The sequence below is a fragment of the Dermacentor andersoni genome, chromosome 4 (assembly GCF_023375885.2).
Source record: "Dermacentor andersoni chromosome 4, qqDerAnde1_hic_scaffold, whole genome shotgun sequence".
In the NCBI taxonomy this organism is placed as follows: Eukaryota; Metazoa; Arthropoda; class Arachnida; order Ixodida; family Ixodidae; genus Dermacentor; species Dermacentor andersoni.
Window position 1 is genome coordinate 191,073,080 of NC_092817.1, and position 19,773 is coordinate 191,092,852.

General features: G+C 45.9%; 1 protein-coding gene across 2 annotated transcripts in view; it reads left to right on the forward strand.

Moving 5' to 3' along the window:
* LOC129384928 (uncharacterized) overlaps positions 1 to 19,773 on the forward strand; it is a 159,931-nt gene that overhangs the window by 68,135 nt on the left and 72,023 nt on the right. For both annotated transcript variants that reach the window (XM_072287584.1, XM_055070604.2), the window contains exon 3: positions 14,083 to 14,287. In XM_072287584.1, coding sequence (XP_072143685.1) covers positions 14,083 to 14,287 — 205 coding nt within the window. The remainder of the gene's footprint in view (positions 1 to 14,082; positions 14,288 to 19,773) is intronic.

Consider the following 19,773-nt stretch of genomic DNA (forward strand, 5'->3'; position numbering starts at 1 on the left):
GGTTTTCGTTACAGCATACACATGCCTCATCTATTTGCGAATATTTGCTCCGGTATGATTTTGTCCTTACACAATTACCTCGAGCCTCAAATAGTAAGGCACTTCCTTTCGTGTTATCGTACAAATTTTTCTTGTAATTGTTTTTTTCGTTCTTGCAGATCTCCATGGTCTTTTTGGTGTCTATTCTTTGCATCCAATTCGTTGTATCTGTTTCTTTCACTTTCGTTCTTGTTACTCATGGTTGTTTATGTACTCTTCCAATTACCCTGTACTCGGTTGCCAACTTTCTTGACCTCTTCCTCCAATCTGTGTCCGAACTTTTTAGGCACAGATACTCGCGCACTTTAGCCACCCATTTATTTTTATCCATGTTCGTGAGTCTTTCTTCGAAACTAATTTTGCTCGGCGCTTGTCTGACTTCAAACTAGGCCAAACCTATGTCCTCTTCCACTGCTTCATTTTTCATTTTGCGGTGAGCTCCCAAAGCCAACCGACCCACCGATTTTTGGTTAACTTCCAACCCCGACAATATATCGGATTTTAGGCACAATAATATTTAGGGAAATCCGTTCTGGCACCGTGACTCCTTTGCAGATTTCACACACCACTTCCTATATATTGTGGCCCCAAAGTGTTATATGTTTCATTATTGCTGCATTCCGCTTCCCTTTATTCTCAGATTATCCTGGTGGGTGCTTGAGTAAGCCTTTCCTTCGTTTATTTATGCGCCGCGGTATTTATATTCTTTGACTATGGGTATTACTTGCTGTTGCATTGACGCCGCGTAGTTCATTAAAGATCATAATTTCCGATTTCTGTGTGCTGAATTTAAGGCCTAGATTTGTCGTTACGTTGCTACACATATTGGCCAGCGTCTGTAAATTTTTTGCATTGTCCGCTAGTAGCACTATGTCGTCCGCATTCATCAGTGCGGGGACATTCTGTTACACAATTTGTCCATTACGCGTGCATGATAAATCATATCCAAATTGACTGTCGTCCAATTATCTTTCTATGCCCTTAACATAAAGCGTGAACAACAATGGAGACGGAGGGCATCCTTGCTTCAGTCCTTGGTGAATTTTTATCACTTCCCCCCAATTCAGTTTCGGCCTCCTCACACAATTTTTCCTCGGTTATCTCTGTATATCTTCTTCAGCAACTGCGCGAGGCAGAGAGAAAGAGTGCATACACTGTTAAAGAAAATTGCAACCTTTTGGTCGTTTCTTGCCACACAATAATAATTGACACCTGTCTTGTCCGCATTTTCTTTCTTTAACGCTGCGAGCCCAGTACTTCCAAGTCAGGAACGGCATGTGCCTTATCACCATGACAGAGCATTCTCAACAGGAAAAAGTGAGCGCAGCGTTTTCGAGAAAGGAAATACAACCAAGACAGACGACGATTATTGTTGTGTGTCAAGATACGACCCAAAGGGTGTACATTCGTTTAAGAGTATAGACAGGCAGCGAGGTTAACCAGAGGTAGTTCCGGTTTGCTACCCTGCACGGGGGTAAGGAGTAGGAGGATAAAAAGAGAAAGAGAGTGGAAGGGGGAGCAAGAGATAGAGATAGACGTGCACAAACAAATGGCGTGCCTTATAGAGCGGTAGGAGGCGGCTTTCTTAATGTCTGTCGTGAAGACCTGTAGAAGGCAGGAACCTTTGCAACGCGAATAAGGCGTTCAGCGCGGATGTTCTTAGGGAGCACTGGACTAAAGCTTTTACTTCTGATAGACGACGATTGTCATATTCGTCCAGCACATTGCGTATCGCTCGTCTCTGGGCGCTATATCGCGGGTAGACACAGTTAACGTGTGCGAGCGTCTCATCGCTGCTTAATGTGTCGCACGTGGGGCTGTTGACCATTCCAATAGGGAAGGCATTTCCTAAATGCAACGCCTGGCCACATATGGTACATCATTGCCTGTTCACGTTGTGGTAACCCAGGTGGCAGATCCGGATATCCGGAGACAACAAACGCAAGCGGCACATGGTGAAAACCTTCGAATCCCAGGGGGGCAGAGTGTCTTCACGGGACGTCGATCGCAGCCCATCCGCATTGTCTGTTCGTGAAAGCGTAATCAAGACACATTGACTTCTTTCATGTATAGTTCGGGCGGCTTCGTCGGCGTGGTCTTTCCCGCTGATATTGCAATGTTCGGGAAGCCATTGAAATATGATGTGTCCTTTGTCAGTGTGGCGACGCTATAAACTCTAAAAAAAGATTACACCCTTTAGGGCTTATCTTGTCCCCAGACAATTATCGTCGTCTCCCTTGCTTGCGTTACCTCTCTTGAAAACTCAGCACTCGCTACTTTCCTGTCGAGAATGCTATGTCAAGCTGATAACGCGCAAGCCCTTCATGACTAGGAAGTACCGGTCTCGCAGCGTTAAAGAAAGGAAATGCGGGCAATACATATGCCGATTATTGGTTTTGGAAAAAATGCAATTCAAGGGTGTAAACTTTCTTAGAGTATATCTGTCGAATTTCTCAGGCCAGTTGTTCATTGGGGCCCTGGTGCAGTGAGCTTTCTATGCAGTGTAGGGTTGCCTTAGAATCACTAAAGACTATCCATTGTTGCGGTGGTTCCTGATTAATGAAATCAAGTGTAGCACGGAGTGCCGCAAATTTTCACCACTCGAGGTTGTAAGACATTAAATTTTAACTTGATTTCTTCGGACCTTGCCGGGGTGGTGACTGCAGCAGTAGATCAGTTTTACCGAACTGTCTGCGAAGACATGTTGCCGTAATCTGTGGACGGTTTCAATGGGTTCCAAAATCGCTTGCTCCAAAGCTTGCAATGGCGCTCCAACTTTCTTTATGAGGCCCGGAATTGTCAATTGCACTTGCGGTTTGTGCAAACACCCCAACGGGTGTCATAATCGTTTAGCAGGCGTGAATTGTGATGGCAAGTAGGACTCATGTCTCACAATACTTTTGGCAAATGCTGAACGTAGCTTCCTTGCTGGCAAGCAAACAAGATGGTGTGGGGGAATCCGAGTCGGGTGTCGAATGTGTGGTCTCAATTCATGTGCAGCAATGTAGACTATCAAAGTAAGTCCACGAAATCATCATCTAGGCCTTGCTGCTTGAGAATATCCCATAACAAATTCCTCGCTACGTTATTGTAGGCGTCCTAATATCTATACACGCTATCCATAAATGTATATTCTAAGTTACTGAAATCTCTATGCAGCGAGTTACAACAAAAACATTATATTTTAAGCGTCTGGCTGGTCTGAACCCATTCTGTAGTTTCCCCAAGTACATCACTGGCTTCCGGCCATTTCGATGCTTCTAATTTTATGGCGTGCATTGCGATTTTATAAAGCACTGACATCACGGTAATTGGCCTCTACGACCTCGTCCTATTCTTATTACCTTTGCCTTTGTAAATGAGGTTCACTTTGCTTTCACGCCCTCCAACTGGATTTTTTTTCGTTTTATTCACTCAATTATTCGGTGTAATTACTAAGCAGTGCCTTGCTATTTGGACAGTGGTGCTTGATTAACTGTATTGGGATTCCATCGAGTCTTGCGGCGGTGTTATCAGGGTCCTTTTCTTCTGCTTTCTTTCCAATAAAAGATTTCTATGTTAAATTTTATTCTCACAGGCTTCTCTGTTGATGCTAGGTCTATTTCGGACTGAACTACGCTTTCTTTTGTTCCGAAGTTATCGCTAATAACGCCTCTGATGTAACGCAGCGCATCGTTCGAAGATATTACCGTCGTCTTACGTTATAGCCGTCTGCAAATTTTTTTAGTTGGTTCTCTGAGTGCTCTTACATGGTTCCACAATATTGTTGGTGTGCCTTTGTGTCTTTTGCAAATGTTTTGCAAGACCAGGCAGACTTCTTTGCGGCGCACATTGAGAGGGTGTCAAGCTCAATTCATTATTCACAATCCTTTCTCAAATATAAACAAAAAGAAGAATGTAAGCCATTAATACGTAAATGTCGACAGAATGAACCGTATAACCGTCCTTTTAGTATTGCCGAGTTGAGAGCTGCCTTGATCGCGTGCAAAAGCTTTGCAGCGGGATCTCACAGAGTCAAGTATCAAATGATGAAAAACATACACACTGACACACAAGTTACACTACTCGCACTTTTCAACACTATTTGGGCTGTCGGATACCTTCCGACCGCATGGAAAGAAGCCATTGTGGTGCCACCCCGAGCGCGCTAAAGATGCTAGGTCCTGTCCACCATCTAGGTGTCCGCTTAGCCACTTGCGCTTTCAGGACAAGCCCGATTGAAAGCCTGTACGCAGAATCAAATGAGTGGTCAATCCACTTGCCGAGAACATACATCAGCCTCACGTATTTTCTCAGAATACACTCTAATCAAGAACATCCACATATTATTGCCGTTACCAATATGACGTGTGCTACACTTTTCCGTAATCGTCCCTCTGTAAGACAACCTTTCTCGCTTCGTGTGAGGGAGCTTAGTGATGAAATGCATGTCCCACTCCTCGAGCACTGCTTAAGGCATCCAACCAAGCTGTTACCTCCTTGGGAGCGGCAGGTGGCAGAACGTGACATATCCTTTGTAGAAGTTACAAAGCACGCGGTAGATGTCGAAATCTGAATACATTTTCTAGAACTTCAGTACAAGCACTCGTGCACAGAGTTCTACACAGACGCTTCCAAGTCACATGCGGGGTGTCCTATGCAGCCGTCGGTCCGTCCTTCTCGGAATCCGATGTACTGCACCGGACACGAGGATCTCTACGGCCGAAGCCGCCTCAATATTGTCGGCTATGATGTATACAAGGAAATCAAAACTCCGAAAAGCAGTTATATATACAGACTCCCTAAGCGTCGTGAAGGCTTTGATGTCACTCTGTAAGCACAAAAATCCAGTCCTTACTGAGCTCTATTCCTACCTGTGTAAAGCTTATCTATCTTATCAGCATACCATTATATGCTGGGTGCCTGGCCACAGAGGCATCGAGGGTAACGTTCTGGCGGACCAGGTAGCATCGCATGCGGTTAATCCTACCACTGCTGTCCCGGTAGCAGATCGGAAGCCTTTGTTACGAAAGAAACTTCGAAACCACTGGCAACACATGTGCGACGCAGAAACAAATAATAAGCTGCACGTAATAAAGCCACAGTTAGGTTTCTGGCCCTACGCAACAACATCACGGTGAACAGATGTCCTATTCTGTCGTCTCAAAATAGGACACACTTTTGGCACTCATAATTTTCTACTTACTGGAAATGAACCTCCAACTTGTGGTAGACGTGGTGAGTGGCTGACCGCCCTTCACGTCCTCCTGGGGTGTCGGGATGCCGAAGCTGAGAGAAAGAAACATTTTCCTCTTGCATACCGCTATTGTGTCCCTCTTCATCCGGCTGTGTATCTTGACCGAGAACCGCTCTTTAAACCAAAGCAATCCTCTGTTTCTTTATTGATGATATCCTACATGTTATAAGTCTTTTAATTTCGTAGCGCATCCTCTTTCCAGAGGACGCCGCTGTCATAATTCTTTTATATAGCGCATACCTCCAGACCCTTGTGTTCCAAGGGCTCTAACGAGGCAGTAGTGCTCTGGCCAATTCCAGAATCTGACATAATATATACATCGTATCATCATTTTGCAATGCATCATAAAGCTCATCGGATACGTCATATGTCATCGCCATAACCTTGTTACAGATAGATTTTACGCACTTAGAGCCACCATTTTTAAGGCCCCTTTACAGCCACGTCACATCATCATCATCATTATCATCATCAGCCTGGTTACGCCCACTGCCGGGCAAAGGCCTCTCCCATACTTCTCCAACGACCCCAGTCATGTACTAATTGTGGCCATGTCGTCCCTGCAAATTTCTTAAGCTCATCTGCCCACCTAATTTTCTGCCGCCCCCTGCTACGCTTCCCTTCCCTTGGAATCTATTCCGTAACCCTTAATGACCATCGGTTATCTTCCCTCCTCATTACATGTCCTGCCCATGCCCATTCCTTTTTCTTGATTTCAACTAAGATGTCATTAACTTGCGTTTGTTCCCTCACCCAATCTGATCTTTTCTTATCCCTTAACGTTACACCCATCATTCTTCTTTCCTTAGCTCGTTGCGTCGACCTCAATTTAAGTAGAACCCTTTTCGTCAGCCACCAGGTTTCTGCCCCCTAGGTGAGTACTGGCAAACACAGCAATTATACACTTTTCTCTTGGGGGATAATGGCAACCTGCTGTTCATGATCTGAGAATGCCTGCCAAACGCACCCCAGCCCATGCATATTCATCTGATTATTTTCGTCTCATGATCCGGATCCGCCGTCACTACCTGCCCTAAGTAGGTGTGTTCCCTTACCACTTCCAGTGCCTCGCTACCTATTGTAAATTGCTGTTCTCTTCCGAGACTGTTAAACATTACTTTAGTTTTCTGCAGATTAATTTTTAGACCCACTCTTCTACTTTGCCTCTCCAGGTCAGTGAGCATGCATTGCAGTTGGTCCCCTGAGTTACTAAACAAGGCAATATCATTAGCGAATCGCAAGTTACTAAGGTGTTCTCCATTAACTTTTCTCCCCAATTCTTCCCAATCCAGCCGCGTCACATCAACTTCATAGAATTCATAACAAAACTGAGAACTCATTACCACGGGCATGGCCCTCTTTGGCCATACCTGGCCCTTGCTCCAATAAACACCACATGTTCATTCATTGATTCATTCATTCATGTTTATCTCTTCTATCACTGCCTGTCCATAGGTAATCTACTACAAGCCACGTCTTTTTGCCTTGCCATGTGCCGCTAATTCATAAATGCTCCTTACATGTCTCTTTTACCCTTTGCCACTTCAGACCTCGCCTAATTAGCATGGCTACGCCTTCGACTTTCCTTGACCGAGTCATTGTGTTGCAGTCCTGCTATAAGAATTGTCAACAACAGGTGGATGCTCGAAATCCCGTAGATGTGTTTCAGTCAAGGCGTACACGATAATCGCTTAATCATTCAACTGCGTTTGAATTTCCAGCCATTTTTCCGGCTTGCTACTACCTTCATGCCTATGTAACAAATTAGACCTTCTCAATTCTTACCCTCTGTGCATCTTTTCCTAACTCTTGGTTGTCTAATTCTGCCCTTCACTGGTGTGTCGCTGCATTCAATACTTACTATTCCTCCCTGATTGCCTGAGGTCCGTTTAAAAGAAAGCTACAGCCCACGCTGCGAATCGATGTCCAACCTGCGCAGCTACATTTTCGCTAAGATGTATCCCGTCACGCACAAAACCGCATTCGCGGCCTGCACAGTGCACTTCTAGGTTGATATCAATGACCGTAAGATTGAATGCCCAAATTTCCCTGTTTACTGCAAGCACTGCCATTTCATTGGCATATTCATGCCTTGCAAACTCTGGCACCGTGCACACTGCGAATTGTGCCTCATGTTGAAGTTCAAGTTCAAGTTCTTTTATTAATCACATGAAGGTAAGTACATTGGTTGTGGTAGGAAGGTGTGGCCCTGTAACTCTCGTGGGAGTTGTTAACCCTATGCTATATGCTGTTATATAAACGCTACAGCGCGGGAGAAAAAAAACAATATTTGAGGCAGTACAAGTATGATACATACTCATTGAGCAAGTAACGTGAGCATAAGAGAGCGAAGATTAGTTTTGTAGCTGATAAACGGCTCTTGTGCGGTTAGATCTGTTGGTAATATATACCAGAGCTGCGATGCGGCAACCATGAATGTCAATGTTCCATAATTAGTGCGATATTTTGGAACGGTTAGCATTTTCGCGGTGCCTGATCATAATGGGTACGGGGTATTTTGACAATTTTTACAGAAGGACATAGTATAATTTTGTGCGTGATCTTGTAAAGCAGAATGATAACGTGGTAATCAATGCAGTGTTTCACAGGTAGTATACTAAGTAATGGGTACGCGAATGTGATGGAGTCCGATCTTTTTAGAACGAGAATAGCTCGAAGCGCTGTATCTTGTGCTGCAATAATTGGAAATAAAGTGGTGGGGTAAGTGAGTCCGTATATGGTAATAGAATAATATGCCAGTGTATAAATCTGACATGAAGCCTACGAAGTGTGTTAGAGCAAAAAATGTAACGTAATTTATACAGTATTCGGATTTTCTCATACATGGTTAGTGTACTTTCATGGATATGTTTATGCCACCTTATTTGACTGTCGAGGTAGACTGCTAAAAATTTCGCCTCGTTAACCCTTTCTAAATGAGAGTTGTTGAAGTTTAATGATTGAATGTTCGCAGGTCGGTGGCCCCTTCAGCTATTAGCTTCGCGACCCCTGGCCGTCGTCCTTGCGGTAGTTCGATCACTCTGCCCATTATCACCACTAGATGCCTTTCCTTGATTTTGACCCACATGCGTTCCTTGGCTTTCGCTATCACCTACGTATAGTCGGTTTACCGGGAAGCGCGCTAATCTACAATCGCTCGCCTGCTCCTATACCGTCTCTAATACGACCTGTTCTACTTTACGCACGTTTGAATCGCCGACGAAACCAAGTCCGCGCTTCTCCTCCTGCTCGTCTCCGACAGTTGCACTTAGGGTCGCTATGCACTCCCCACCTGCCTCATCCTCACTCTTCGTTTTGTTTCCTTCCACGGCTGGCAAGTCAGTAGTAGCCCCCTTCGTGGCCGTCACTGACCTCTTTGCCACTGCTTTCCGACGTGGAGGTTTTGGCTTCCTTACCAGCTCTCGCTTGGTTGGCAGCCCCGTTCACCGTGATCGCATTCAAGGGTTCACTATTCGCTATGCAGAATGGCGGCCCTCAGCTTCATTTATACGTTGGCTAGCTTCGACCTCCTTCCTCTGCTTTTGTTCGCTTTTGAGTTTCTTTCCTAGCTTTCGAACCCACTTAGCTAGCTTATTCTTCTCCTGCTCTAGACGGTCTAGCCGCGACCCTAACACACACACAGCCTACAAATAAAAGCAGCCCCGTTCGCTCCGCGTACCGAGTCAAACCGCGTTTCTTCCAGCGCGAAAGAACGCTCGCGCTCAGAACCACACACGCGTGGTGTCTTCCTAGTATCGATATTGTCGTGTACTAACAAGGCGCAGTATAAGGTAACCCGCCTTATGGGGGAAAAAATGCAATTATTCGTTACTTGCCTATATCTAATCAAAAAGCCTTAGAAACTGAAGAGCATCAAGAACGATTTATAAAGATTGCTCGGATAACCTAACACTCCTGTAAACAAATGTGCTAAATATCAAATAAAAAAAACTTCTCGCTTTGCCACGCTGCTACTGCTGCGCTGAGAAGGTTGATGCACCCGGCACGCGTGTATTAGTAAGCCCGCGAACACACGCAAATTGCATCGAGCGGCATGTCGCGTGGCAATCTGGCGTGTACTCACGGGCTTCTTTCGCGTTCGGAAGAACACTTTCATGTAGCACGTCTTCAGCAACAGAAGGCTCTGTCGGGAGATTTTCATGTTGCTCAACAAGTTTCTCCCTGACACTTTTCATGTAATTATATTATTTGATTAGTTTATTAATTAAGACTATTCATGGAATTAGGCGGAAAGCAAAGAATTCATCTGAGTATCTCCAAGCGGCGGTAAACAACATTACCGTGTTTCTCTCCAGGTACATGGCAGTTGCATATTCATTGCGGAGCAATTTAGGGGCCCGGGATGTCGTCCGTCCAATATCGTTGGGCGTCACGAACCCTGGCTGATACGGAAACTAGTCAAGAGCCACAGCCTCTCTGAGTAGACCCTGAGAACAAAGAGCCGCTCTTTCCCGCCATGGATGCCTAACAGTTGGCATTCATCGAGCGACAGCGGGCGCTTGCTCGCGATTACATCACACCTGAAATGGAATGGCCATATAACGTACACTGTAAATAGGGCAATGAAAGAACTTGGATATTTAAGAAGAACCCTTAGTGAATCCTCTACAGAAATTAGACTGCTCGCGTACAAAACTTTCATTAGATCAATTCTAGAATATGCAGAAATTGTTTGGGATCCACACACAAAGTGCAATACAGTGAAGCATCACTTGAACGAACTTCAAGGGACCCCAGGGAAAAGTTTGTTAAAGTGAAAGTTCACTAAACTGAAATAAGCAAGCGTGCGACAGCTTGTTGTCGTTATGTAAAAACAAAAGAACTGGTGGTCAAATTGTTTATCAACGCATTTATTTGTCACTCTGCTCAAGTTCCGCTAATTAGCACTTTGCAAAGAACACTGTGATCTTCTGCTGCACTTTGAACTGAGTCCCTGTCACTGCACCAGTTGTGAACTGAGTTACTGCGTCCAAGCACTCGAGAACCTCCTCTGGCACGGCGGGCTGCTGGGCAGCAAAGGCTTTAACGTTTTCCAGGGCGATTAGTGCCTCTTTGGCAGATATATTTGGCTCTTCGTCATCACTAGTAGAATCTTCCTTGTCTTCGCCTTCTTCAGGTAATGCACTTGCTACAATATCTTCCGTAGTGAGTGCAGCGCATGTCTCCAACATGGTGCCACAGGCGGCATACTTTTCAAAAGCCAAAGGGCTATCTGCACCTAGCCTTTCTGACAATTCCGGCCAGCCAGCTGGCTCACTGTTCTCTTCATCAGTGCCATGGTCTTCTGCTTCGAGACTGGTGTCCACAGCAGTCCAGTTTGCTGCATGCAGACCTGCTTTTTGCCAGCAATTCACTATTGTTGCTGGTTTCACACTCCACCAAGCTCCTGTGAGCATTTCTGCTGCCTGCCGCACATTAACCGCGTCAGGCTTCTACATTCTTAAATTTACCAGAATGCGCTGCACAAGCCGCTTCCTGTACTGTACTTTTACATTCTTTATGATGCCTAGATCAAGAGGCTGCAGGATTGACGTGCAGTTGGGCGGCAGAAACTCGACTCTGATGTTACTGAGACGTGTGTCCACTAAGTGTGCTGAGCAATTGTCCAAAATTAACAAAATCTTGCGATTCTTTCTCACCATCTCGTCGTTCCCGCCCACGATCCACTTTGCGAACATATCACGCGAAATCCAAGCCTTTGAGTTTTCTGTGTAATCGCATGGGAGCGATGCAAGCCCTTTAAAACACCTTGGATGGGCGTAGCGACCGATAATTAGAGGTTTCATCTTATGCGTACCCGATGCGTTGCAGCAAAACAATGCTGTGATCCTGACCATTGAGTGCTTTCCACCTTCGCACGTGTCGTCTTTGTAGCACATGGTTTTGTTCGGGAGCAGTTGATAAAATACCTCGGTCTCGTCCGCATTGTATAAATCGTCCGGGCTATAGTCTCTGATGACATCGCGTAGTTTTTCTTCCCGCCATGCGCTTGCAGCAGCGGTGTCCGCGCTGCTGGCTTCACCGCAGACTTGCTTCCATACGATTCCGTAGCGCGTCCGAAAGCGATGCAGCCATCTACTGCTTGCGTCAAATCCACTGACGTCGAAAAGCGCGGCGAATTCCATGGCCTTCTCTTGAATCATGGGTCCTGAAACTGGAATGTTCCTGGACCGTAAATCCTTTACCCATGTGACAACAGCACCGTCGACTTTCATTAAATATCCAGTCCACAGTCTTTTGCGGGAGGGGCCGAGCTGCGCACTTCCCGATGCGGCCGCGATTGGTTGGCGCTGGCTCTTAATCGTAGAGAGTGACGATGCAGGGACCCCAAATGCCTTTGCAATGTCAAGTTGACGCTGCCCGGAGTCCAGCCTACGTAAAATGTCCCGTTTTTCGTCGAGTATCAGGGGCTTTCGTTTGCCGCTCATGGTTAACTAGCACGCGCACACTTCCTTGAGGCCAGGACGAATAGGCCTAGTACGGCTGAAGCTGTGGCTGGCTCTGGCTCTGGCTAGCTATGGCTGTGGAGCCAACTAAACGCACCAAACGTGAAAAAAAAAGACAGCGATGGTTTCGCCTCGCTACGGCTTAGGTAGCCAATCCAGTTCAAAGCTAAACCGCTAAATGGCGGCGGTAAGCGGTAACGCAGTAATGGAGCGCGGTCGGCGCGGTTCTCAACGTAAAAAAGCGTGGCCAAAAGGGCGGTTTATACTTGTTAAAGTGGTCAGTATGACCTCGGAGACATGGCATGGCGCCTCGGAAACTGTTCGTAGAAGTGAAATGCGCACGGCACTGAATTTCGTTAAACTGAACGGCGTTTGCATAGGGTTCAATGGCGACGGTGGCGGTTCTAAATAAAGTTCGTACAACTGAATACTTCGTTTAAATGAAGTTCGTTTAAGTGGTATTTTACTGTATTGCCAAACTTGAAAATGTCCAACGCAAATGCGCCAGGTTCATATATAATTGTTATAGTTGGAAAAAATCTCCATCTGCCCTTTTGCAAACAGCCAGTTTAGAGACCCTACAGGTAAGACGACACCGGGAAAGACTAAAAATGTTCTACTTAATTTATCATAACCAACTTGGAATAAACAAAAATGCATATTTTCATTCAATTACCCAGCGACAAACGCGTTCTTTCCACTCAAAGGTGAGCGAGATCTTGTGCAGAACAAATGTGTTCAAAGCCTCATTTTTCCCGAGAACAATTCGCACGTGGAATGACCTACCCGCCAATGTGGTTGAGTGTTCGACGGTGTCTTCTTTCTTAAGTGCATTCCGCAATAGCTAACGATACTTCACATTGTCATGGCATATTCTTTGTACTTCGCTTTGTATGGCTTATGTGGGTTCTTCTAACGCCGTACTTGCTCGACCAAATGTACATTGTATTCATATATACTCTATTGTTATTTACCCCACTCCTGCCCAAAGCCTGACATCCAGGCTTACAGTATGTAATAAATAAATAAATAAATAAATAAATAAATAAATAAAGACAGCGACGTCGGAGGGCCGATTCGTCTGTACAACAACGTGAAGCAGAAGCCAAGCGTCAGTGAAGAGAGGCAAATCCCCAGCTTCGTCAGGCAGCAGTCAAGGCTGTAACAGCGAAAGAAAGCGAATCCTGCAGTTAAAGCTCAGGAAGCTCAAGCGCAACGGCACAAAAGGCAAGCTAACCCTAATTTGGTTAAATGTCAAGGGCAAGCTGCACGCAAACGTTACTAAATGTACTAAAGTTACAAAATTGAAATCTAAACTCAAGCTCAAGTGACGAAGGAAAATAAACAATGGATAAACATAAGAAAATAAAAGAGCATATAATAGCAAAACATAGAAAAAGAAAACCCAAACACAAGAAAGAAAAGCGAAACACACAAAAACAAAAGCTAAACACAGAAATGTTATCAGAATAAAAATACTGAAAAACAACAGCAAAACACAAACTGAAGACAAACACAAGGTACACAGAACAATAACACAAGGGAAACACTAGCCAATCACATCACTGCTCCGCACTTTCGACAGCTTTCACGTTGAGAAGAACCTCGTCCATTTTTTTTAACTCTTGGTGCATGACAGTTGGTACGCCCTGTATATTTCACTTATGACTGAAAATTGTATCGATCATTTACTGATCAGTACAATTTTCTTACAGAAGGTTGTAACCGCATGGTGTTGCTTTGTTACGCTTAGTTTATTTTTTCTGTGTTATTGCAGTCATGATATATTTTCCAGTTCCTGTCTTTATCTATGCAAAAAGTAAGGCCAAGCTTCTATAGGGCTTTCATTCAATTCCTTCTAGACAGGTTTTGTCTGCGACCCTAACATTCTTGTGATGTAAAATATATTGGATTTGATTTTGTTTTGATCACTCTCTAGTAGATCGCCTGAGCGTTCACGCAACTTATTCTGAGGAGTTAAAAACGTCTTTCATTGCTTTCCTTGTGCTCGTTTGCTTTCTCTCGCCACCAGATGTCAGTAGTCACGGCATTTCAGGGAACACAAGTGTCGTCTATTAGAGGCTGCACTTAAGCGCTGAAACATGAGTGTGTAAACTTCAATAGCGAAGTCATTATGGTGCTGCTTTTGCATGGTCAGAAAGTCATTCCTACTGACGTGGCACATGAACAGTTGTTATTCCGAAGTGCTTACTGCAATCAGAGTTTCAATAAGGTGATTTTGGGAAGTTGGGTACTCGAGGAATCAAATTGTTATCACAATTACTTTGCGGCATGTTCAGTTGGGCGTTTATATGCCTCTTCATTTCTTTTTCTTTTCAGATGCGAATTCGGACTTACAGGTAACCGCGGCGGATTTGTTCTTCTGAAGACTGCTGCTGGTGAAAAAGCAGTCGCCGTTGTAAGGGCGGACAATTCAAGCACCATTTACTTTGGAGACGGAGGAAGCGGATATGGATATGGCCGGCAGTATCTCTTCAGATTTCGAGCAGCTTACGACCCCAACGTAGACAGAAGGGCCCTTAAGGTATGTTTGTAAGTCTTTTTTTTAGTTTTCGAATGGTATAAGCAATCTACGAGCTCGTAAGTTACAGGGCATTCACATTTTGTTACCCTTAACGATATTTAGAGCACACGTGTGTTTAGGAAACACGCCAACGTGAAGTAAGCTGGAAACTATGGTAAAACGGAGCAAAATAATACGCGAGGTCCAGCGCGTAATATTTGAGCTTGCCGTTCCCTGTCTTCAAACTGTGCTATCTGAATGGCGTATTATTTTCCCGACGGCTGTCAGCATACACCTCCTTTGCTTGATTAGAATATTGCCGGGAGTAAGTGATGTACTCCGAAGGAAGAAATACAGACTGAGTGCCCGTGAGTTGGCCGCCCCTCAAAAAGGGACAAAAACGAGCTGACGCGTTTCTTTCTTCAAGCGTGCGCACCGCAATCCTAGTACTGTCCTCCATCAACGTCAGTTTTCATTTCACTTGTTCCCTTCACCAGCTACAATTACATAAAATTTCAGTGACATGCGTCAAAATCGTCGTTGTGACGATATTATCTCATTTTCTAAGGCAGGGGCAAAATGTGCCCAGCCGCCTTGAAACAATTTTCACCGTGCGCCTTGTTCCTTACGGCACCATGTACTTTCCATGCTAGGATGATCCGAACGTACAAGAACAATACATTTAGTGCACCATTGGTGAGAAAGTACATGTAGAGTCTAACTGAAGCAGCGAAATTGGCATAACCACTTTATTTAAACGGCACCGAAAATTTTCGGTGTGTAGAAAAACACTCTGCAGAGGCATTCGGGAAAAGCCACTGACAAGAAACAACCGCACTAAAGGAGAATACAAGATTCCATGAAGTTTCTCCAGTGTAAAGAAAAATCAAAGTAAAGGACAGAATACGGAGCTGTGCTCAATACTGAACTCATCTAACCACAAGGCCTCGGTGTTCATAAAGGCTGCCAGAAGGCCATAGGGCCGGCCAGAAAAGCAGTATAAATCGTAGATGAAGAGTATTTATTTCAATTTTTTATTAGGATCACTAGAAACGCCCAGAGGGCAATATTGTAGCGGGGTTACATTACAAACAATATAAGCTTACAATACAACAGGAGCATAAAACAAAACAAAAAGTGTCATTTATGGAGTAATCACTCGTGACAGTCTACAGTAAAAAGGAACAACATAAAAAGCGTACATGGCGCAGCGTGGCACCTTAACAGTTCCACATCAACACTACGCATGATGCAAATTTCACTTAAGTAACACGGCAAATGCCTCACTGAACGCGATAACACCAGACAAGGTAAGTTCTTCACTCAGGTATTGTGCGCGGAAGAAAAATTATGGCTGGAATATTGCGCTGCAGCAATCATTCCCTCTGATTTTTTTTGCTGTTATCATTCCTTTCAGAAAGACTAGAACTTAAATTTTTATTCATGATGGTCCCATAAAACGCGTAAATATCAAGGAACGCACATAGAAGAGACATCCACAGCCCTGGCGTTCACCTGGACTCAGAGGGCGGGCGCACGCTTGTAGTCGACACTGCCAGAAAAAAATAATGTTCGTACTGGAAACCTTGCGCAGGCACAGCCTTTCTTTGTCGAGAAGAAATACGGAAGGCGGGTTCACACATTGCTCACCAAGTTTGCGAATTAGATCTGCTTCGATAATTTCTCGTCTCGTCCGTTGTCTTTGTATTTTATAGCGGGACGGTATTCCTCAAACATCAGAGTGCACGCCCGCCCGCCACAATGATGAGCTGCGTTGCCCCTCTTGCACTTTGCTGCATTGTACTTTGTGGTATGATAATCTAGAGTTCTCAAATCGCACAGTTCCACCGATGCACACTTTTCCACAAAAGAACGTTACGCAGTGCATAACATTCGCTATACACAGTATGAACAGATTTTTGTTCTGAATAGTTACTAAGAGTCATGGTCTCTGAAAATCGAACGTGGCAAGAACAAATTGTTTCTTACAGGATAAGCTGAAATGGCCCTCTGATGGTGAAACATTTAGGTGAAGGTGTTGATTGCAGTCATTATTGCGCTTAGAGACAGCTCACAGCTTTGTGTATTGAGTTAAAGATTTGTGGTATTCTTTTCCACAAGGTTAGTAGTGTGTGGAAGGGAGCATTGGTAACTTTGGTGCGATTAACGTTAAAAACAGGCTTAGGCTTTCTGTGAGAAGCTTCTTGAAGCTACTTTTTGCTACTTGCGCACGACGTACCTGAGGTGGGAGCGCTGTCTTTACTTGCAAAAACAAGGCGTGGGTATTGGTTCATGTTTTGCTCCCCTCGCAGTGACCGCTTTGTTACTCGCCTCAAAGATTGTGATGTCTTTAAAGTGTTTCCATTTGTTGACGATTTTCTGGTTTTAAGTGACCAAACCACTATATTGTCGAACAATGACATGCAAAACATAATAAGCATCTTTGAAGAGGTTTTTCTCAGCTGGAAATCACGCATGAACTTTGACTCAAAGTAAACATTTCTGACGAACACACATGCTGGATATATAATCGGCGTGCTAACAAACCTCTGTTTCAGTATGACTCGGTACATTTTAAGCTAGCCAAGAGAAGTATCCCAAAAGTGGCGTTCCCTAATGCTTTAAGAAAATCCTGCCCCCATGTAATGACTAACCGCCGTATTCACAAGCCAAACTTATACTCATGACTTCAGTACTGGTCCTCGCTTTTACTTAACTCATACTTTTGTCGCAGTATTGATAAGTTGAGCAGCCGCAAAGATAGCCTGGAAGGTTCCCTGCACGTAAGCTCGGCTGTACTTATCGCAATCATAACGGCCGACTACGACGACACGTTTGCCTTGTTCGCAGAGTTTCGTGCCCATGAAGAAACAAATCGACAAACACAACGGGTTAAGATGTCCCGGGCCCTCGCGTAGGTTTCTGGGGAATCTGCTGGACCCGGTGGATGTCGAGAACCACGTGAATTTAACCGCAAGGCACCTATTTTCGAAGCGGGCCGTGTTACGGCTGCTCGGATTGCTCCCCCTGCGTCCGAACGACGACGAACGTGAATTGAATTGAATTGTGGGCTTTTACGTGCCCAAAGCACAATTTAATTATAACGCACGGTGTAGTTGGGGACTACGGATTCATTTTACCACCTGGGGATGTTTAAGGTGCCCCCAATGCACGAGACTCGGGCGTTTTTGCATTTCGCCCCCATCGAAATCCGGCCCCCGCGGCCGGTATTTGATCCCGCGACGTTGTGCTTTGTTGCAGTGCAACAGCATAACCGCTAAGCGACCGCGATGGGTAACGACAAACGTGGCCTACCCGTACCTCCTATGCTACAGCTGCTGGTCGCCCACATTTCAAAATGAATTCTCGCAGATCTCCAGTCATGCCCTTCCCCCACTTTTCATTCAAGTTTCGCAGCATTTGTTTTTGTAGTTCGTAGGTCCTGAGCCGCATGTTCTGTTTCGGCCTCCAAGTGCACCCAGTTTTTATCTCAGGCAATTTACACCGCGTCAGTTCTCTTGATTTAAACGACGTCCTGGTGTATTTCTACACGAGATTGATCAGCATAGTGCAATCGCCATCAGAAACTTTGACTTTCTATTTATCCATCGAGAAGACGCAGCGCGCGCGCGGTACTCAAAAAAAAAAAAAAGTACGTGCCGCACACAACATGGCTCAATTGATAAAAAAGCCAGGGAACACAACACACACGGCCGTCAAAAAGACAAAAAAGAACGAGAAAAAGCACAAGCACACGCATGAGGCACTCCAAATAGAAAATAAAGTAACGAAAGAAACGCAGACCCCCCAACGCACACCAGGCTCTCACAAAAATTATAAACAGACACAACCCACTCGAAGCACCCGAGACTGTTAAAACAGGAAAATCATGAGCCATTCTACTCTGTGAAGGTGGATGACCAGCGAAGCTGTTTAGCACACGGCGCAGAGGTGACACAATTTTGAACAAAGCTACGAACTCAGTTATTCTCTTGATCGGCGGTTGACGAAAGGTACGCACACACATTTACTGTCACTCGCGTGGACGATGGGACCGCCGCCCCGAGGAGCTGGAGGAAGCTGTAGACACGCGTGACGTTTCGACGCTACCCCCACCACGGAACAGCGGAAGCAAAGGAAACTAGATACGTAAGCGCTTGGAAGGCGGACAAAGAGAGGGTGGTGCTACTGTAGACACGGCTGACGCGGTTCGGCCTTTTGGGCTGGATCGGATCCTTCGTGCCCGGCGTCACTTTTAACAGCACGGGGTCTCGCCAATCACATCGCGGCACCAGACGCTGGATGACAGAGCGCGCGCAGCGTCTCGCCGCGTTTTCCGGGCCGTTCCGCCACCGCCTGCGCCCGACTTCGAAAAGACCTGTCTCTACGCCTCCGAATGGGGATCTGGGTACCTTCCCCTCTCTTCCAGCTCCCCGTGTGCCAAATTCCTCATAGGGCGTGCCCCTGCCTACAATTGAACTTGCGCCAGTCGACAGAGCTGCCCTGTCCCCGCTGCCTGACGCTCCAGGTCCTGTTCTTGGAGCTAAGCGTGACATAACAGGTAGCGCTGCGACTACTGACTTCGACCAGCCTGTTCAGGATGACGTCACCTCCGTCTCACCAGGCGCCGAGCCGGACACCGCCTCCGTCCCGCCAGGCGTGTAACTGCACGATACTACGTACCTACTCCGCGACCAGGCCTCTGCGCTATGCTCGCTACTTCGCGAACCACCTACTCCAGGCAGCTGGGAGCTTGCGATGACAATCTGAGTTGAGGCCGTGGCCCTCGTCATCACAGCAGTCAAGCTGATGCCGATCACTTGGGATCGCCCGTCGCATCTCAGAAGCCCCCACAGTGCCATGGAGATTCAGCGTTTGTCACGGCGCAATGGGAGGCGTGCCGTCAGCATAATCCCCGATGGCCCTACCCGATCGTTTCCCATTCTGCTGGCAACCCTGTTATCGTATTTCACGGAAACCTGTGCTTCAACATCTGCCAGCACGACCATGCTCCTCGATAGAGCGCCTGTTGCAGACGAGGTTAACCCGGATCCTTTCTCAGTGGAAATTTGCCTTCACGCTCCGGTGCTGTGAAGACACTGCACCTGGAGCAGGCCGCCTTACATACAATCATTGGAAGGCGTTTGACCCGGAGGTGCACTTCCTGGCTGCACTTTTTACCATATGCAGGCGTTGCTACCGCACTCCGGATGTTTGGCGTACCTCGACAACGATCCTTATGCATAAAAGGGGTGACGACACGAATCGCTGTAGCAGGCAGCCTATCGCCTTCGGCGACACGACTGCTAAGCTGTACTACTAATGTCTCACAGGGAGGTTCCAGGATTGGCTGGGAGCACATTCGATCCTCTCTCACTGCCTAAAGGGCTTCCTCCTTCACGACGGGGTACTTGAGAACACTTGCTTCCTTCAGGAGCGCTTAGAAAAGGCCCGCAGCGGTGGCGAAGACACCTGCCTCGCATTTCTTGATTTTAGTGCCTCTGGCT